The 16,121-nt window shown below is 41.8% G+C and overlaps 2 protein-coding genes across 10 annotated transcripts in view; one reads left to right on the top strand and one right to left on the bottom strand.

Annotated features, from left to right (window-relative positions):
• SERGEF (secretion regulating guanine nucleotide exchange factor) overlaps positions 1-7,307 on the top strand; it is a 117,641-nt gene extending 110,334 nt beyond the window's left edge. For 2 of the 5 annotated variants that reach the window (XM_081202447.1, XM_081202451.1), the window contains exon 11: positions 2,403-6,057. In XM_081202447.1, the coding sequence (XP_081058573.1) occupies positions 2,403-2,584 (182 nt within the window). In that variant the 3' untranslated portion in view covers positions 2,585-6,057. Of the gene's footprint in view, positions 1-2,402; positions 6,058-6,641 lie in introns of those variants that run through there. The other 3 variants (XM_081202449.1, XM_081202448.1, XM_081202450.1) reach the window with 3 other exon arrangements.
• Positions 7,308-8,203: 896 nt separating this feature from the next.
• KCNC1 (potassium voltage-gated channel subfamily C member 1) overlaps positions 8,204-16,121 on the bottom strand; it is a 130,618-nt gene continuing 122,700 nt past the window's right edge. The window contains exons 3-5 of one of the 5 annotated variants that reach the window (XM_081202122.1): positions 12,846-13,034; positions 10,360-10,412; positions 8,204-9,526 (exon numbers count right to left, since the gene is read on the bottom strand). In XM_081202122.1, the coding sequence (XP_081058248.1) occupies positions 9,467-9,526; positions 10,360-10,412; positions 12,846-13,034 (302 nt within the window). In that variant the 3' untranslated portion in view covers positions 8,204-9,466. Of the gene's footprint in view, positions 10,413-12,845; positions 13,035-16,121 lie in introns of all 5 variants that reach the window. The other 4 variants (XM_081202121.1, XM_081202123.1, XM_081202124.1 and 1 more) reach the window with 4 other exon arrangements.

The raw sequence follows: 16,121 nt of genomic DNA, 5'->3' as shown, positions 1-16,121 counted from the left end.
TATAATTTATGTAGCAGTAAACCAGCCATTCTGAAGGAAATACAGACACTCTGCTTGTTCTAATCAGCAAAAAAGGTTTGTGGAGGGAGGAGAGGAGAAATGATGGTTCTCCTGCATCACATCTAGTTTGGCTGTAACATTTAACATGTTACAGGGCATTAAGTTCCAAGATATGCAGGACCTTTTTTCAGTCCATTATTCAGCTCACATTTGAAGAACTGGAGTAGCAACATGGAAACTGGTTCAGACATAAAAGGACCACCCAGTGAGGTAGATGCTATTTTTGGTACGGAACACTTTCCCACATCCCCATTATTATTTTTCTGAGGTATAGAATGATTCAGGAGTTTATTTCAGCTATATACGTGAAACCAGGTTTTTTGTGTTCTGTTGCATCAAGGCTAATAGTGCCAGAAATCCAACAAGAAAACCTATTAATGCCCCATAACATGTTAAATGTTATAGCCAAATTAGATGTGATGCAGGATGAACCATAATTTTTCATCATTGCTTTATTAAATAAGGGATTTCTATACTGTACCTTCAACAGCAAGAAGTTCCCATCTTGGTTTATGAAATGGGTCAATTTGGATCTTTTCTTTGGATCTTTCAACCCCCCTCCAAGTGAATAGCAACCATGGAAGGAGAAACCATGTATATGCAGGAGACAATCAATCAATCAATAAGATCAGAACTACGGTGATTGAGGGAGGATTTGCTTGCCTGTTTGACCCTGCAAAGGTGGTGGCAGTTGGTTATTAAGAAAATGGTGTAGACGCAGAGGCTTATTCATTCCTCCTTTCTCTTTTTGCATCTGCAAAGAAATCAGAAGTTTCTCCTTCTAGTTTTCAGCTAACACAAAGTACTTGGAAAACCATGGTTTGTTTAACTAAGGGCCATTTGCAGGCCATGGAAGTCAGCAAATTGAGCAGGAGAAAAGTCCTTAGCGGTGGGTTACTTTCACAAGAAACAGCAGTGCATTAAAAAAAATTGCAACAAATTATTCTGCCACTGTTTGTAGCAATGGAGCTGGCAAATTGGTGTCTTGGTAGGCCACGATGTTCTCAAAAAATGTTTTGGGAAGGCAATCAGGTCTGGACACAGTATTATTTCAGAGGCATTCTGTGTGGAGGGAGAGAAAGATGGCTGTGTGGTGTAGTGGTTAAGAGCAGTAGATTCGTAATCTGGGGAACCGGGTTTGCATCCCTGCTCCTCCACATGCAGCTACTGGGTGACCTTGGGCCAGTCACACTTCTCTGAAGTCTCTCAGCCCCACTCACCTCACAGAGTGTTTGTTGTGGGGGAGGAAGGGAAAGGAGAATGTTAGCCACTTTGAGACTCCTTCGGGTAGTGATAAAGCGGGATATCAAATCCAAACTCTTCTTCTTCTTCTCTCACAAAGGGCAGGGTTCTAGTATGTTCACTCTTGAGGCTGGGTATTTTCCCAAAGACTGGGGAAATATCCCACAAGCTAAAACATTAATTTTTAATATTAACTTGAAAGTTTTAGGTCAATGATTTGAAGCGTGTAGTTTTAGATCTGACTATTAGAATACTTAGGATACTTTTTCTGTGTCTGAATACTGAGCTAAATAGAGAACTTGTTTTCCCAGAGCAGTAGCCTACTTGATATCTCACTGTTATTGCTTAAGTGTGATTCAGTTACACTGGCATAAGTTTGAAAGAAAGAGTATCGCTCTATTTGTAAAAGCGTTTTTCTTTGATTGTCGGTGCCAAAAGGAGCACAGTAATACCAGAAATAGTTTCCAGAAAACTGAGCTGCCACTTTTCAGACTTTTTGGCGTCAACCCCTTTTATAAGGCTGAGAATTTTGTACTGAATTTCAGAGCCCTAAATATCACCAGCAAACGTGGTTCTTCATCTGCAAGAGGAAAAATAAACAGATAATGTAAGAGATACTTAGATAATGGAATGTTGCCTGTACTAAGTTGGATTGAGACCTTAAAGTTCACACTATGATTCCCTTCTTGAGTAATCCGTAATGAAAATATTAGGTCATGCGCGACCCCTGACTCCTGATTTTTAATTCCCAGTCTATGCTCTTGTAGAATAAAGTGATGGCACAACAGCCCAATTCTGTGCATGTTTACTTGGACAGTATTTTTAGAAAAGGCTATAGCTGGGCATGCAGATGGTTTTATGTTCAATTCCCAGCATTTCCAGATGGAGCCACTGCCAGTTAGTGTAAAGAACCATGAGCCAGTTGGGCCAGTGGTTTGATTCCATATATTGCAGCTTCTTATGTTCTTAAGCAAGTACCACTGAAACATACCCAGTGCTCTGCAAGGCTGTTGCTGATTGCTAAATTGATGACCTCGGGAATATGGTGCTGTATTAGTTGCTTTAATGCTCTGATTACAACATGTCTTCCTTTCTTGTAGGTAGCCAGTGTTTTTCCTGGGGATGGAATGAACACGGGATGTGTGGCAATGGAACAGAAGCCAATGTTTGTGTCCCTCAGCCTGTTGGGACTTTGAGTTCTGCAAAGCTGCTTTTGATTGGATGCGGAGCTGGACATTCCATGGCATATTGTCATTTACCACGCTTCAACCTTCCACCGTAGAAATGTCAGCACAATTCAAGTACTGTAATCGTTGGTGTACTAATATTTATATACAGCTAACCAAGGTTGTGAAAATTACTGGGGAAACCGGGTGCTGGTTTAAAAGCAAACAAATGGAACTTGTCCTGTAATACTCTTTAAAAACATAATCAACAACAATGCACTGAAATATAATATTTCCTGGTGAAAGTAGGCAGAATCCAGTGAAATTAGTCAAGGACCTATACTTGGTTACTAACTCAAGTCTCATGAATTTCTATGGGAGATGGTAATGCCCAACATTTGTTAGATTGAACTCATATATATGTTTTTAGCTTGCTTCTTTTTTTAACAGCTTGAGCAATTTGTGTCATCAGCAAATCTGGTCACTTGACTGCTCACCTGCAATTCCAGAACATTCATGAAAACATTAAAAAGCACTGGTCCCTTGGTGGATTCCCTTTCTTGTGCCTATTCATTGTCAGAATCATTCATTTATCCCCACTCTCTGCTTCCTGTTCATGCCTGCCTTTTAGCTCATGCCTGCTAAGCTTGCTCAGGAGTCTTTGCTGATGTTGCACAATGATCACCCAAATCTCCATGCCTATTGACACTCTCAAATAATTGTCAAAGGTTAGTGAGTCAGGACTTACCTTTGCAGAAGTCACATTGGTTCTTCTTCAGCAAGGCTTATTCTTCTATATGCTGGGTAATTTTATCTTGAATATTGCTGATGTGAAGATAATCAGATTATAGTTTCTGGGATCCAGCCAGATCCTTTTAATAAAAAATGGTATTAAATTGGCCATTTTCCAGTCCTTGGGTACAGGCATAATTTACAAATTTTCATTAGAAGCTCTGCGTCTTCACATTTTAATTCTCCGAGAGCTGTCGAGTAGATGCCATCTGGATTGAGTAACTTTGTTCATTTTTAGTTTATCAATAAGTTCTAGAACTTTGTTACCAGTACTTTAGACTCCTTTCCTAAGAAAGTTAGTTCAGACACAGGGATATGCCTATGGAAGGCTTTGAAGTTGAGGCCAATGAGTTTTGTCCTAGATCAGGAATTCGGGAGAAGTGCCATACTGTTTAAATAATGCCAATTTTGTCGGGAGAGTTTTGGACAGAGGTGTGGGGCTTGATGTGTAAGAAGAGGAGGCCAGGGAGGTAAAAGTTGCAGTAGTCTAGACAGAGGATGCCCAAAACAAGGAAAAGAGCTTTCACCAAAGGAGTGGAGAGGCAGGGGTATATTTTTACAGAATTGTACAAGGAGAAGTGGTAAAGAGTATAAAGAGTCTTTAGCATTCTGTGAAAACTCTATAGTGATCTCCTTTCTTTTTCTTCTTTGCACTGTTCTGTGGGTTCTCTCAATCCCCCTGAGCAGATTTTGAGAGGGTGAAGGGGAGAAAGTCCTATTGTGCTAGCAGGAATCCTTGTGCTGACGTCTGCTAGTGCAACAGTTTAGTTGAAGGTGATTAATGCATTCCAATTGGGTGCACAAAGTAACAAATCCAGTGTCAAAATTGCCATGGATCTCTCTATGAATTGCCATGGATCTCTCTACAGAAAATTGAATATCACTGGAAGGTGAGATAACAAACTGTCAATCAGGTCTTTACCACTGAACATGATACGGCTTTCTACCATAAGAATCCTACCTCTTGTTAGGTAAATAGTATCAAGTGACAAGGATGTACTACAACGTAACAAAAGAGTGAACAAGCAGTAGTGCAGCTGATTATTATAAACATTAGTATTATGATTTGACAGCAAAGTGGCATCTTGTGACTTACCCAGCAGTGATGCTGGGGGAAAGGGTTCATCTAATAAAGCATCTTTCAATAAAAACAACTCTAGAGGTGACCTCTAGCCCAGAGGACTTCAAGCCATGGGGGGAAAAAACGGAATCTCGCTTAGATCCTTTTGGACAGTTCAAAGTTGGGTGCTCTTGGTAGTATCCATGTAGGCAAAGCATGCACTAAGCTGTAGCCTGCTAGAATGATTTATTGAATCAAAGTGAAAGCTGTAATATTGCATATATGTATGTATGTGTCTGTGTATGTTTTCAAAGCACTCATATCTTGCCCTTTCTAGTAAAAGGCATAGCATTTTTGTGCTTAGCAGTTGCATAGATTCATACAGTTGGAAGGGATGCCCCTAAGTAATTTCCTGCAGGCTGTGCACCCTAGATCTGTGGCACCCAAAATAGAGATCTCTACCCTTTTTGGGGGGGTGGAGGAGGTTGAGGGTGTAAGGGAAACTCTAAGGAAGAAAATGCCATATCCTCCTCAGACAGCTTAGCTGGTTAAATTTCTGTAGTTTTTGAAATACTTTGGGTATTTATGTACCTCTCTTCATGATGAGATAATGACACCCCTTTTTATTTGAATTAATTTGTCGTCCTTTCTGCAGCACTAATAATCACACTGTGTCTGGGGAGGAGGCAGAGAGAGTAAAAGCATAGTCCTAACTATTCTAAGGGGACGCGGGTGGCGCTGTGGGTAAATCCTCAGCGCCTAGGGCTTGCCGATCACATGGTCGGCAGTTCGAATCCCTGCGGCGGGGGGCGCTCCCGTCTGCGGTCCCAGCTCCTGCCCACCTAGCAGTTCGAAAGCACCCCTAAAAGTGCAAGTAGATAAATAGGTACCGCTTTCTAGCAGGAAGGTAAATGGCGTTTCCGTGTGCTGCGCTGGTGCCGGCTCACCAGAGCAGCTTCGTCACGCTGGCCACGTGACCCAGAAGGGTCTCCGGACAGCGCTGGCCCCCGGCCTCTTAAGTGAGATGGGCGCACAACCCTAGAGTCGGACACGACTGGCCCGTACGGGCAGGGGTACCTTTACCTTTACCTTTAACTATTCTATTCAGTTCTGTTTAATTTAATGAGGTTTACTAGTTGGACTAGTCTGAGGTCCCTTCCAACTCTGCTTTTGTATACCAATAGTCTGTGTGACTGTTTCCCTCTCCCTGCCTCTACTGGTTACAAAAGATACTACAAAAACGCATTGCGTCTTTAGTACTTAATTCACATTAAGAACCTCACCTTATTAAAGGCTTGCTATTGCTTGGGTAGGTGCGGACTGTGAAATGGTTTCAATGAGAAAGTAGCAGGTAGGACGGTTTGTTTGAAATCAAAGAAAAACCATTGCTTTATTTGGAGCGGTGAGGAGAAAAGAAGGGCAACCATCACATGAGTGTTGCCTTGGGGTGCTTTCATCCGATATACTTCAGTGCTCAGCTCAATTCTAAGTTTTCTTGCTTTATCTCTGCTCTGTTTCCTTTGAGTCCTGGCATGCTCATTTGTCCTAACAACCATTCCTTTCAGTGATCGTATTTTCTTTGTGCCTGTGAAACTTTAAAGAGAGTGAGAGCGAGAGCAATTTATATGAGAAATCATTTTCTCCTAGATTAATGGCCATTACGCTTGACTCTTATCACAGTGTCATTAGCTACAATCTTTTCTGGAGTGAGAGAATAAAAGAAACCACTTTCCTGACTGGCTTTTGCAGAATTATCCCACCATACATCATGTGTCACACCAGTTCATGGAAAATACAATGGGTTTGCTGCTTAAAGATGGAAGGGTGTTAATCTGCTACATGCAGCTACCGTGTCCAATTTTATATCTTTCTAAAACTCAGTGGATCATCTGAGCCTCATATACCAGAAGGGTGAGACTTGGGGATCATTTAGTTTAGATGGAGTAGATTCTGTTGGAAATACACCTCCCCACCTCTTAAAATGATGTGCTGTTTCTGAAATACACTAGCCTAATAACCTAATAATAGGTTGAGGGCACAAGGAGAAGAGAACGACAGAGGACGAGATGGTTGGACAGTGTTCTCGAAGCTACCAACATGAGTTTGACCAAACTGCGGGAGGCAGTGCCTGGCGTGCTCTGGTCCATGGGGTCACGAAGAGTCGGACACAACTAAACGGCTAAACAACAATAATAATTCAAGATTCTTTAGAATTTGATATTCTATTGTAGGACTTCAACTGAGAACATTATAACCACTACACAGATCGCTTGTGGATTTAAAGTTGCTGTTACTCATATTGTTATCCTCTTCCTAAACAGGGTAGAGAGAGGTTGCCACACAATCCCTTTTCTGAAGATCACGCATGGATTTCCTGAAACCTAAGCACAAATCAATAAACTAGTTTTGATAAGGAAAGTCTTGTGGCTGTGGGTTGACTTCATCAAGTGATTTCCCCTGCTGCTCTATCCCATCATGATCTCTAATTTTGAAACTGGCCTCCTGACTGTACCATCTGTTATCCATAACCTTATAACAAATCCATGTTCTTCTGTGATTGATCTTGGAGCCTGTTCCAACTTAAGTTCAAGCGTGTCATGCTTCTACACATACACCCGCTGTAATGTGGGACTCATGGCTATCACTCACCATAAATCATTGGGAGAGGGGGAGGCCTGTGGATCTCACAGTGGATGAGAGCTCCATTAGTTCCCATTTTGCATGTTAACATCAGAAATGAGGGGTGTGTGTGTGTGTGACCAATTCATGCTTTCCCTACTCTAGTAAAAGAACCAGGCTACTAAGATGATAATAACTGGAAAAGCATATCTCCTATTATATTTGAATGGATTCAGCAAATTTGGTTCATAGTTAATATGATTAAGCTAACTTATTGCAAAGGAATAGCTATAAACCAAGTTTATTCTACATTTCCTGTTCAAATATATACTGTATTTTTCACTCTATAGGGTGCACCGGACCATAGGGCGCACCTAGGTTTTTTTGGGGGGGAGGGGAAATAAAGGGGGAAAAAATTACCCCCCCCCAGTCCCAAAGAGCAAAGAAGCCAAGACAGCCAGCGGGATCCATCCCGCTGGTTGTCTTGGCTTCCTCTTTAGCCATGCACAACCTCTCCAGCCGTGAGAGGCTGCTCGTGGCTTTGTTTTTAGCCGCGGGGCTGGGGCCGTGGGAAGCCCAAGCTTCCCCCGACCCCAGCCCCCAGAACAGGTCCGGAAGCAGCGGCAAGCGCTGCGGATAGCTGCCCGAAGCTCGGGTTGCACAGCGCTGCACTCCCCGGGCTTCGGGCTGCAGGCTGCAATCTGCAAACCTTCGGAGCTCGGCGGGAACTCCCGCCGGGCTCCGAAGGCTTGTGGATAGCTTTCTGAAGCCTGGAGAGCGAGAGGGGTTGGTGCGCACCGACCCCTCTCGCTCTCCAGGCTTCAGCGAAAGCCTGCATTCGCTCCGTAGGACGCACACACATTTCCCCTTCATTTTTGGAGGGGAAAAAGTGCGTCCTATAGAGCGAAAAATACGGTACTTCTCATACCAACTAGTAGTTCCAGAAGTCTTATTTTCTTCCTGAGATGTTTGGTAGAGGTATTCAAACAGTGAATTTCTAACCCTTGAAGAAATACCTTGCATAGGATGTTCAAACTACAAGAATCATGTTGACAAGCAATCTTACTCTTTGAATCCCAAATGAAATATTATAGCTCCCCCCATGAGTCTCTGTTACTACCCTTAATATTGGACAGCTTTAGACATAACTCACTATTTCCTAAAATTATTTTGCTCTTGATCCCTTTTAAAGACTTACATGATGTGGGCTGCTGTTGTAAAGTGGAGAATTTAAGAGAACCACAGAAGAAAACCCAACTTCACATTATCATCTAAAAAGCCAAACTTTTATTATTAAAGGGGAAAGAAGAGAGGGAGCAAAAGAGACCTACATAACTCTACGTTATACCTTCCATTTGTTATATTTATTAGTGTCGTGAAGACTGTAGACACGAGTTGTATCAAGGATTTGGAGGGACCAGTTGATGATGCAGTCACCAATTTTGCCATTTTAGAAGCAAATTAAAAACAAGCTTCTTTTATATTTCCACTGGGAGTCTTGTATTTATTCACGATTTCAGAAGTGTATCTGGAAACCTCTGATCATTTTAGAAAAGAATTCTGATTTACACTGTACAGCAGGCATTGAAACCAGGATACAAAATTTATTTCATGCTAGGATTTGTTTTGCATAACATTGTGCATGCATTTTACTCAGAAGTTCTAAATTGCATACAATGCCATCATCTTGTTTCTTAAACTCTGAGACAAGCTTACACTTGATTAGCTTCCTGATTTGTATACTGTAAGTCCCAGATTTTCTGATTTTTCTGATTTATTTTTTTAAAAAAACATTTTTTGTTGTTAAATTCATCACTGATTACGTAATGTGAACAATTTGCCATGAAGGGTCTTCACATTGGATCTATACACCAATAAAATACAACATAACCAGAGCTGGAAAATAAGTCTAGACCAGCTGTTACCATCAGGTCCAAGAGTTGGTCCCATGTTTCACAAGCATGCCAACAAAAACAGACAGGAAAAGAAAGTTGTTTGTACAGTTTACACAATTCTAGTTGAATGAAAAGTTCTTGATTGTTTTTTCATGTTAATGTGATGTATTTATGAAGGCTTGGTCAATATGACCGCCTGATTCCACTTTTAAAACCATTAACTCTTTTTATCTTGTATACAAAAAGAAGCAATCCATAGCAAAGGAATGTACGGTTTTAGAACATTTTACAGTTTGGCTACAACAATGTATGTAAAAGTAAAGAGCTTTGAAAGAAAATAGATCACTTTGCCTCCCACCCACCCCCTTTAAAGTTACTCATACAATTGCAGGTTTTTTTGTTTTCATGCAATTCATGCTATGGAACAACAAAAAAAATCTATCATTTGTTACATTTTGGCCATAGAAAAAGCCTGCAAATCTACTTATATCTGTGAAACCACATAGAATCATCCTGCAAACTTGCATGGAGTGAGATTACATTTGTCCAAATGAGGAGGTCTTCTATGCCTGCACAGTTCCACCCAGACGTTTACAAGCCATCATTGTCCATCTCGTTCTCTCCATGTCAAGTCACTTTGACTGCCTCTGTTGGCATATATTTAGCAATGACAGGACTTTCTTTGCAAAGATCTGCATGTAAAGAATATAATCAATACTTGAGCTTCTCTCCTGCGCTTTTCAAATCAAGCTGGGTGTTTTAAAGGAAGGAGGACTAAGGTGGAAAGAGCTACATGCAGAGGCAGCCAGTTTTCTTCTCCGCCAGTACTTTTTCCCATGCAGTCAGCCAGCCAGCTAGAGACCTCTCTACAGTGTATCTTATTGCTTTCAACATAGAATAGGCGCCCATGCAAAGTTTCATCCTACTGCGTGTGTTTTGCTCAAACTCCTGCAGGGTTCCTATGGCTCAAAAAAATATCCTGAGTAAAGCAAAATCTTCAATCGTTGGCAAGTTTCAGCATTGGCCTGAATGCCTAACCCATTCCATAAGAGCCAGTGGATCCACCATTAGCCAAGAAAAAGCACATACCAGCCTGATGCAACCTTAGAGGAAACTACATGATGCATCCACCTTGTTGTCTTATGTTCCAATATCATGCAGTGTTATGGCCCGCCAAAGCTACTAATGCCCACCTAGTGTCATCTCAGCACTACCGATCAAGGATGTTGTCAGTGTAAGCGTTACTAAAACCAGTAGTAACACCGTCCCCATGAGATGCTACCGAGAGACAGACCGCTTCAATCATCATCATCATCATCATCGTTTGCATTATATTGTGACAGCTCATAGGTCAATTAGAAAGAATAGCATTTCTTTTTCTTTCTTTTTTCTTTCTTTTTTTAGTATTATGATTTAGACCATTCTCTGCTACTGATCCATGCTACAAAATGGATGGGATGGGAGACCAAGAATGTCTCGTTGGGCTAGGAGAATTGTAGGGTGCAGGCTTTGAGGATAATCCTACCGCTTTTCCACTTATGCCAGCTATGCTGTTAAGACTCCGTGACATTTCATAACCTTCATTTAAAAAGAAAAAAAAATGCAAAAATACAGCATTGGATCAACAACAGAATGGTCAACAAAGTAGCCAGATCAGTAGCATCCTCATGCTGTGACATGCTGAGAGTAGTATCCCTTGCAACATGACCATGTCAGAAGCAATCAGAAAATGGTGGAGAGGGGAAATAACCTCCTTTCCCTTGGATGGAAACCCTCTACTATAATGTAGGCAATGCCATAAAGCAGCTGGAAGAAATAAATATCCCATATTCTATATAGCTACATATCACATTATCTGAAGGTTGGGCCCCCTAAAAAGATGTCTTTATAACATAAAAGCCCATCCGAAAGCAAAAGCAGTTATTATGTTGCTATAGAGATACTACTCAGTTTGTTTACCAGTATTGTTGCATGCATTTGTTTTCCTTTCCCCTCTGCCAGTTTTTAGACATGCACAAAACAGCTCAGCAAATTATAGACAGTAAGACAATCTAGGAAATGAAATTTGGTTGGAACACAAAAGGTATATATACACACCCTCCCACCCCTCAAACAGGCCAACAATATGCTGACATTTATACTTCTTTAGTTAGCTGGCTCTACTTTCACTCAACAGGCAGAGCCTGGTTCTTGTTGAGGTGCATCATGGGAACTACACTTTAAAAAAAAATCCCCAGTGAGATGACACTTTGCAGAAGTCTCAGAATACACTGAAGCAAGAACCATAAGAAGAAGAAGACTCCAGTTGAATGAAAGTGGCCAACACCTATCCAATACAGAATCAGATATAAAACACTTTGCTACAAAGGGAATTTTCAGCAGAGATACTTTCAAATGAAAGTACAATTATCCTACTATATCTTATCATCAATAGGCTTTGAAGTTACAATTATAGCTGCTCTATTTCTACAACTGGCATTTATTCATAGTCTCCCCCTACCGACATGCAATACATCCTACAGTTTCTGTAGAGTATGACCCTGTGCCATGGATTTCACCCTACCATATTTGCAGTTGGTCAATATGCAGTGTTACACTCTATGGCCACAATTCATTGTTGTTGTTTTTTGGTGGGGGACACCCAAAACTTGGCATGCTCTTATAGGGGAACATGCCACAAGAGTATTCAGCAACCATTCACAGAAAGCTCCACAGGCACATTGGAGCCTCCGTCCACATGCTGGAGTTATCAGACCAGGGCGTATGTATACTACACTGAAATGGATTTAAATGATATGTTTTACGTATCTAAGCATGTGCTTGATAATCTCTTAGGGTGAGTATTAATTTGTTTGCATTTTCACCATCATCAGTTCCTCCACTTAAATAAGCCATGGTCTGCTTCCCTCTCCTTATATAAATATAGATATATATATGTATATATTTAAAATGCTCTTGTTTTTGTTTCAGTAGTAGGTGCAGTCGATACGGTCATAAAAGTTTCGTGAAAATATTCAGGGAGATTGGCAACAGGCCACAGTAACGAATGCTAACTGTGGTCAAGGCAAATGAACGTGGGAGCCAAAGGAGAGCATAACACTGTCTTCATGGAGTGGTGGCCATTCTACTGAGTTATGAAAGCTTAATGGGCTAGAGTTTAATGTTATGTGTTGTATATGGATAAGAGATAGCCAAACAATTGTCTTAAGATGCCGGCACTTTCTAAATAGCCGTCATTCCTGGATTATTCCGATCAGTGAGTCTCTCACATTCCTTGGGGGGAAAACTGGAATAGATTAAGGATACTGCTAACTACTCTCTATTGGCACTTGCTGAAATAAACCAACAAGGAAGACTAAGCTGCTTGACACTGTCACAAACATTGTTTTATTTTTGCTTCCCTCCCCACTCAGTGGTTCCCAAACTGGTACCTGCACCCTTAGGGGCACATGAGCACTTGCCAGAGAAAATGTAAAACAACAAAACTTATCATGCCAAGTGATCGTTCCTTGCATGACACTTGTTAAAGGCCTCTACAAGTGACCTTCTGGAAATTCTGCTGAGCATGTTTGAATTGCCTCCTCCCCTCCGCCTGCCACACATGAAATTGGGGGGGGGGTGTACAGGAGAAAGAGAAGGCGAGAGCTTAAAGAGGTTTTGTAGCAGGTGAAAGAGTTGGAACCATGTTGTCCCACAGCAATTGCAATAGGAAGGTGGAAAAAATATTGAGCTGTGAAGCCTTGTGTGGCAGCTAAGGTCTCGGGGGCTGGTGCAGGTGAATGGTGAATGCTAGATTTGTACACTAGATGAAATGATTTGCCAAGGGCACACAGATTAAAGAGTTTGGGAACCACTGTTCCTAGCCCAGATTAGTAACTTAAAATGCAGGCATCAGGCTGTTATTGTAGCACAAGAAGCCACTATCTAAAACAAGATCACTACTTATCAGTAAGTACTTTATCTCTTAAACTATGTTACTATCTATGTGATTACAGGACCTCATCTACATACCCTTTCTTATTCCTCCATCAGGCGGGCAGGGAAATTCCCCGGTTGATAAGAGGAAGCAAGGTCCATATCTCTCCCGAGTGCCAGAACGGGTAAAGGGCAGGCCTTCCTCGGGTGACATAGCCTGGTCTATGTGGGGGCAGTCTTCATTTGCCAGCGCCGCCTTGGCCACCTCCCCATTCAGTTTCGAATCTTCAAACATATAAGCAGAAGGCTATTGAAACACTAAGAATGGTTTTATCAGAACAAAATCTGTTGGTAGGGTTCAACAGCTAAAAGGTGAGATAGAAAAAGGAGGAGAAAAAAGTAGCACATTTGCCCTAGGCATGTTGGAGGTGTGCAGTGCACCAAATGAAATTTCTTTTCTTTTTCCCCGAAAAGGAAAAGAGTGAAAGGGGAAAACAGAATGTTAGCTTGTTAGAAACAGGGTAGCTTTGGCTCCTAGCTCTGAGAGCAGGTCTGCAATTAGAAACATGATAATATTTAGCATAATGGAAGATGGCACCCAAATTTTCTGTTTCTCAATAAACTTCCTAGAACTCAACTTTGGAGACTGGCACTGATGATGATTCTTTTTTTTGTGTGTGTGTGGCATTCTAGCTTTGCTGATTTATACCTGTTGTGGTGCATTTCTCAGGAAATAATCCTTACACAAGTTGCTTCTGATTTGTTTCCATTTTGGTTTACACAAAATGGTGGCACACATTTAAGACAGATGCACACAGAGGACACAATGGAATATGACAGCAGAACATGGATTCTTTACAATAAAAATCCATTTGCTGAAGTTGTCTTCAAAGACATACTTTTTTTTTGCCTTTTGCAACGGCAGCACAGGATGGTATCTCAAGATAATCAAGCAGCTGATGGGATTTGAAAACAAACGTACATTGCAGATGATAATAGATGGCTTTTAAATGTGTCCATTTCAATCAACATGTTTCCATGAGAACAGACTTTTTCCTCTGTGTGACTTGCTTCACAATCTCAAAGCAGTTTAAAGTGCTCTTCTAACATTTTAAAGTGCAAAGAATATATTGAATATATACTTGGAATATGGCACAGTTCAGTTGGGATGTTTTGGCCATAGAGGGATCACCAGGCATAAATGTAAACCCTTTCTTTTGAGTGGCGTAGCACAGATAGCGGCAGCATTCAAAGCCTCGGTTGCACAATGCTTATTACATAAAGATAATTGGACAGACATGGCAGGTGATCCTATAGAGTTTAAATTAAAGGGGCAGTGTATAGAACAACGATTCTCATGACAGATCAATATTCCTTGCTCACGATAGATGTCAACAATCAATATACCTTGCTCAAGACACTTCGTAGCTTTCACTAGCTCGCAAATAGTGATTAATAAAATCAACCCAGAGGGATAAAAGAGAGCACAGAACAATCAAAGATATTTGATATGAATTAACTAGCCAACCATTGTTGCTCTTTATAATTTGAAGAGCAGGATGTACGTAAACAGCATTGTAAGGTTTCTTCCTGAGCCCTTAGTTCTATTCTTATAAACAGCTCTTTAATTTGCCAGCTTTAGAGATGAAGGGGAGTTCTGAATCCACTTATGCAAATCCACTCCACTTCACTGTAGGGGGAGTTGCGGTGGACCACGTGGCCACCCACTCCCCTCCACGGGCGGGGGGACAAAGTCCTGCATCACCCAGAGGTTCCTGGCCACGTCATTGACCAGCCAGCCAATCCGCTGACTGGGGAGGTGTGGCCGGGCCCCATTTAAACCAAGGCGTGAGCCGGAGAGCTTCCTCTCAGCTCGCTTCTTCAATCTCCCTCCCTCCCTCCATCCCTAATTTGCAGGTGTCAATATTGGCCTTGATATGGACCTTGGTTGTCACCGTTGAGGGCCCTGGTAGGAATTTTTCCACTTGGCAAATTTGCATGGGCCATTGGGTTTTCACCTACGTTGTAGTAATTGTCACAACTTTATAAGGTTTGGCAGTTAGGCATTGGTTGATCTTATGATGGGGGAGGGGAGGTGTGGCCATCACCTGCCCCTCCAAGCTTAAGGGTCTTCCGTTAAAGGAATCCGGGGGTGTCGATCTTGTCCGGGACGGGGCTAGGGCCATGGCACAACCCCTTCGGGAACCCTGGGGCAGCTCAAGTTGGTTTGCATCGACGGGGCTCCCCCTACCAGTGGTTGACCCGTACTGGACTCCCTGCGTGATGGGCAGGAGTCAGATATAGTCGAGTCAATCCAAAACATAAGCCAATACCGCTCACATTCTGTAACCAATAAAGTTGCGTCCTTGTGTTTTATTCACCATCAAGGGGGTGGTTTCAGGGTCTTGACACGCAATAAGTGGAATGGGTAGGGAAAGCACCCGATACCTTGGGAAAGTACCTTTGCTCATTGCATTCTCATAATACTACACCTACCATACTCGCTGCATGGCCCATGCTGGGCAACAAATTGCCAGTGCCTCTTATGGGGACTGAATGAAAGAGTTGGAGGAATCGACAAAGTGCTAACTAAATGCAAGCAGGGAGCGACCATCCTGAAGATGTACCACAGCACCTGTAACTTTTCTAATGCAACTTTTCTAATGCATTTTTTTTTTAGTTTGGTATCTGGAAGACAAAGATAATATGGAAACAGAAACATTGCACTGAGCAGCAATTTGATCTTTTTCTACTGAAAAGTGAGTTTGAACTGTTGTGCATTAACAAACACAAACAGCTGATCCATAACTATCTGAATGTAATTGGACACTGCTGCATATGAGCTCTCATCAACCTTTATGCCAGGGATAGAGAACCTGTAGCCTTCATTCCACTTGGCCATTCTGTCTGGAGTGGATTGGAGTTGAAATCCAACAACATCTGGCTTCCCAGTCCCTGCTGCATGCCAATTTGCTTGCATCAATTGTGCTATGGCATAAGTAATGCAGATTGTGGTTATTATGTTTCTGTTAATGTCCTCAAATTGAAAAGTGACTCTAGGATTAGGGGGAAGTTTGGGTCCTCATAAAGGTATACCTAGGAAGCACCTAGTGTGGCTTATGGCCTTATAATAACATCTAATGGGCACTCCAGAATCCCCTACGAAAGCCAAACAAAGCACTCAAGGAACACATAATACAGAATTCTATTACAGATGAAGTTTCCTATAGTTAAAACATACAAGGGAACAACTGAGCGGTAATTTATCAAAGTGAGCAAACCAAGGAAGCATCTTATCATGTGCAACTGCCACACATGTGCTGCATTTGTGCGTATTGGAGGCTGGGGGAAAGGATTCATAGCATTCTTCTA

Source organism: Podarcis bocagei (assembly GCF_964188305.1).
Source record: "Podarcis bocagei genome assembly, chromosome: 1".
Taxonomy (NCBI): domain Eukaryota; kingdom Metazoa; phylum Chordata; class Lepidosauria; order Squamata; family Lacertidae; genus Podarcis; species Podarcis bocagei.
This window is presented reverse-complemented; position numbering and strand designations above follow the sequence as displayed.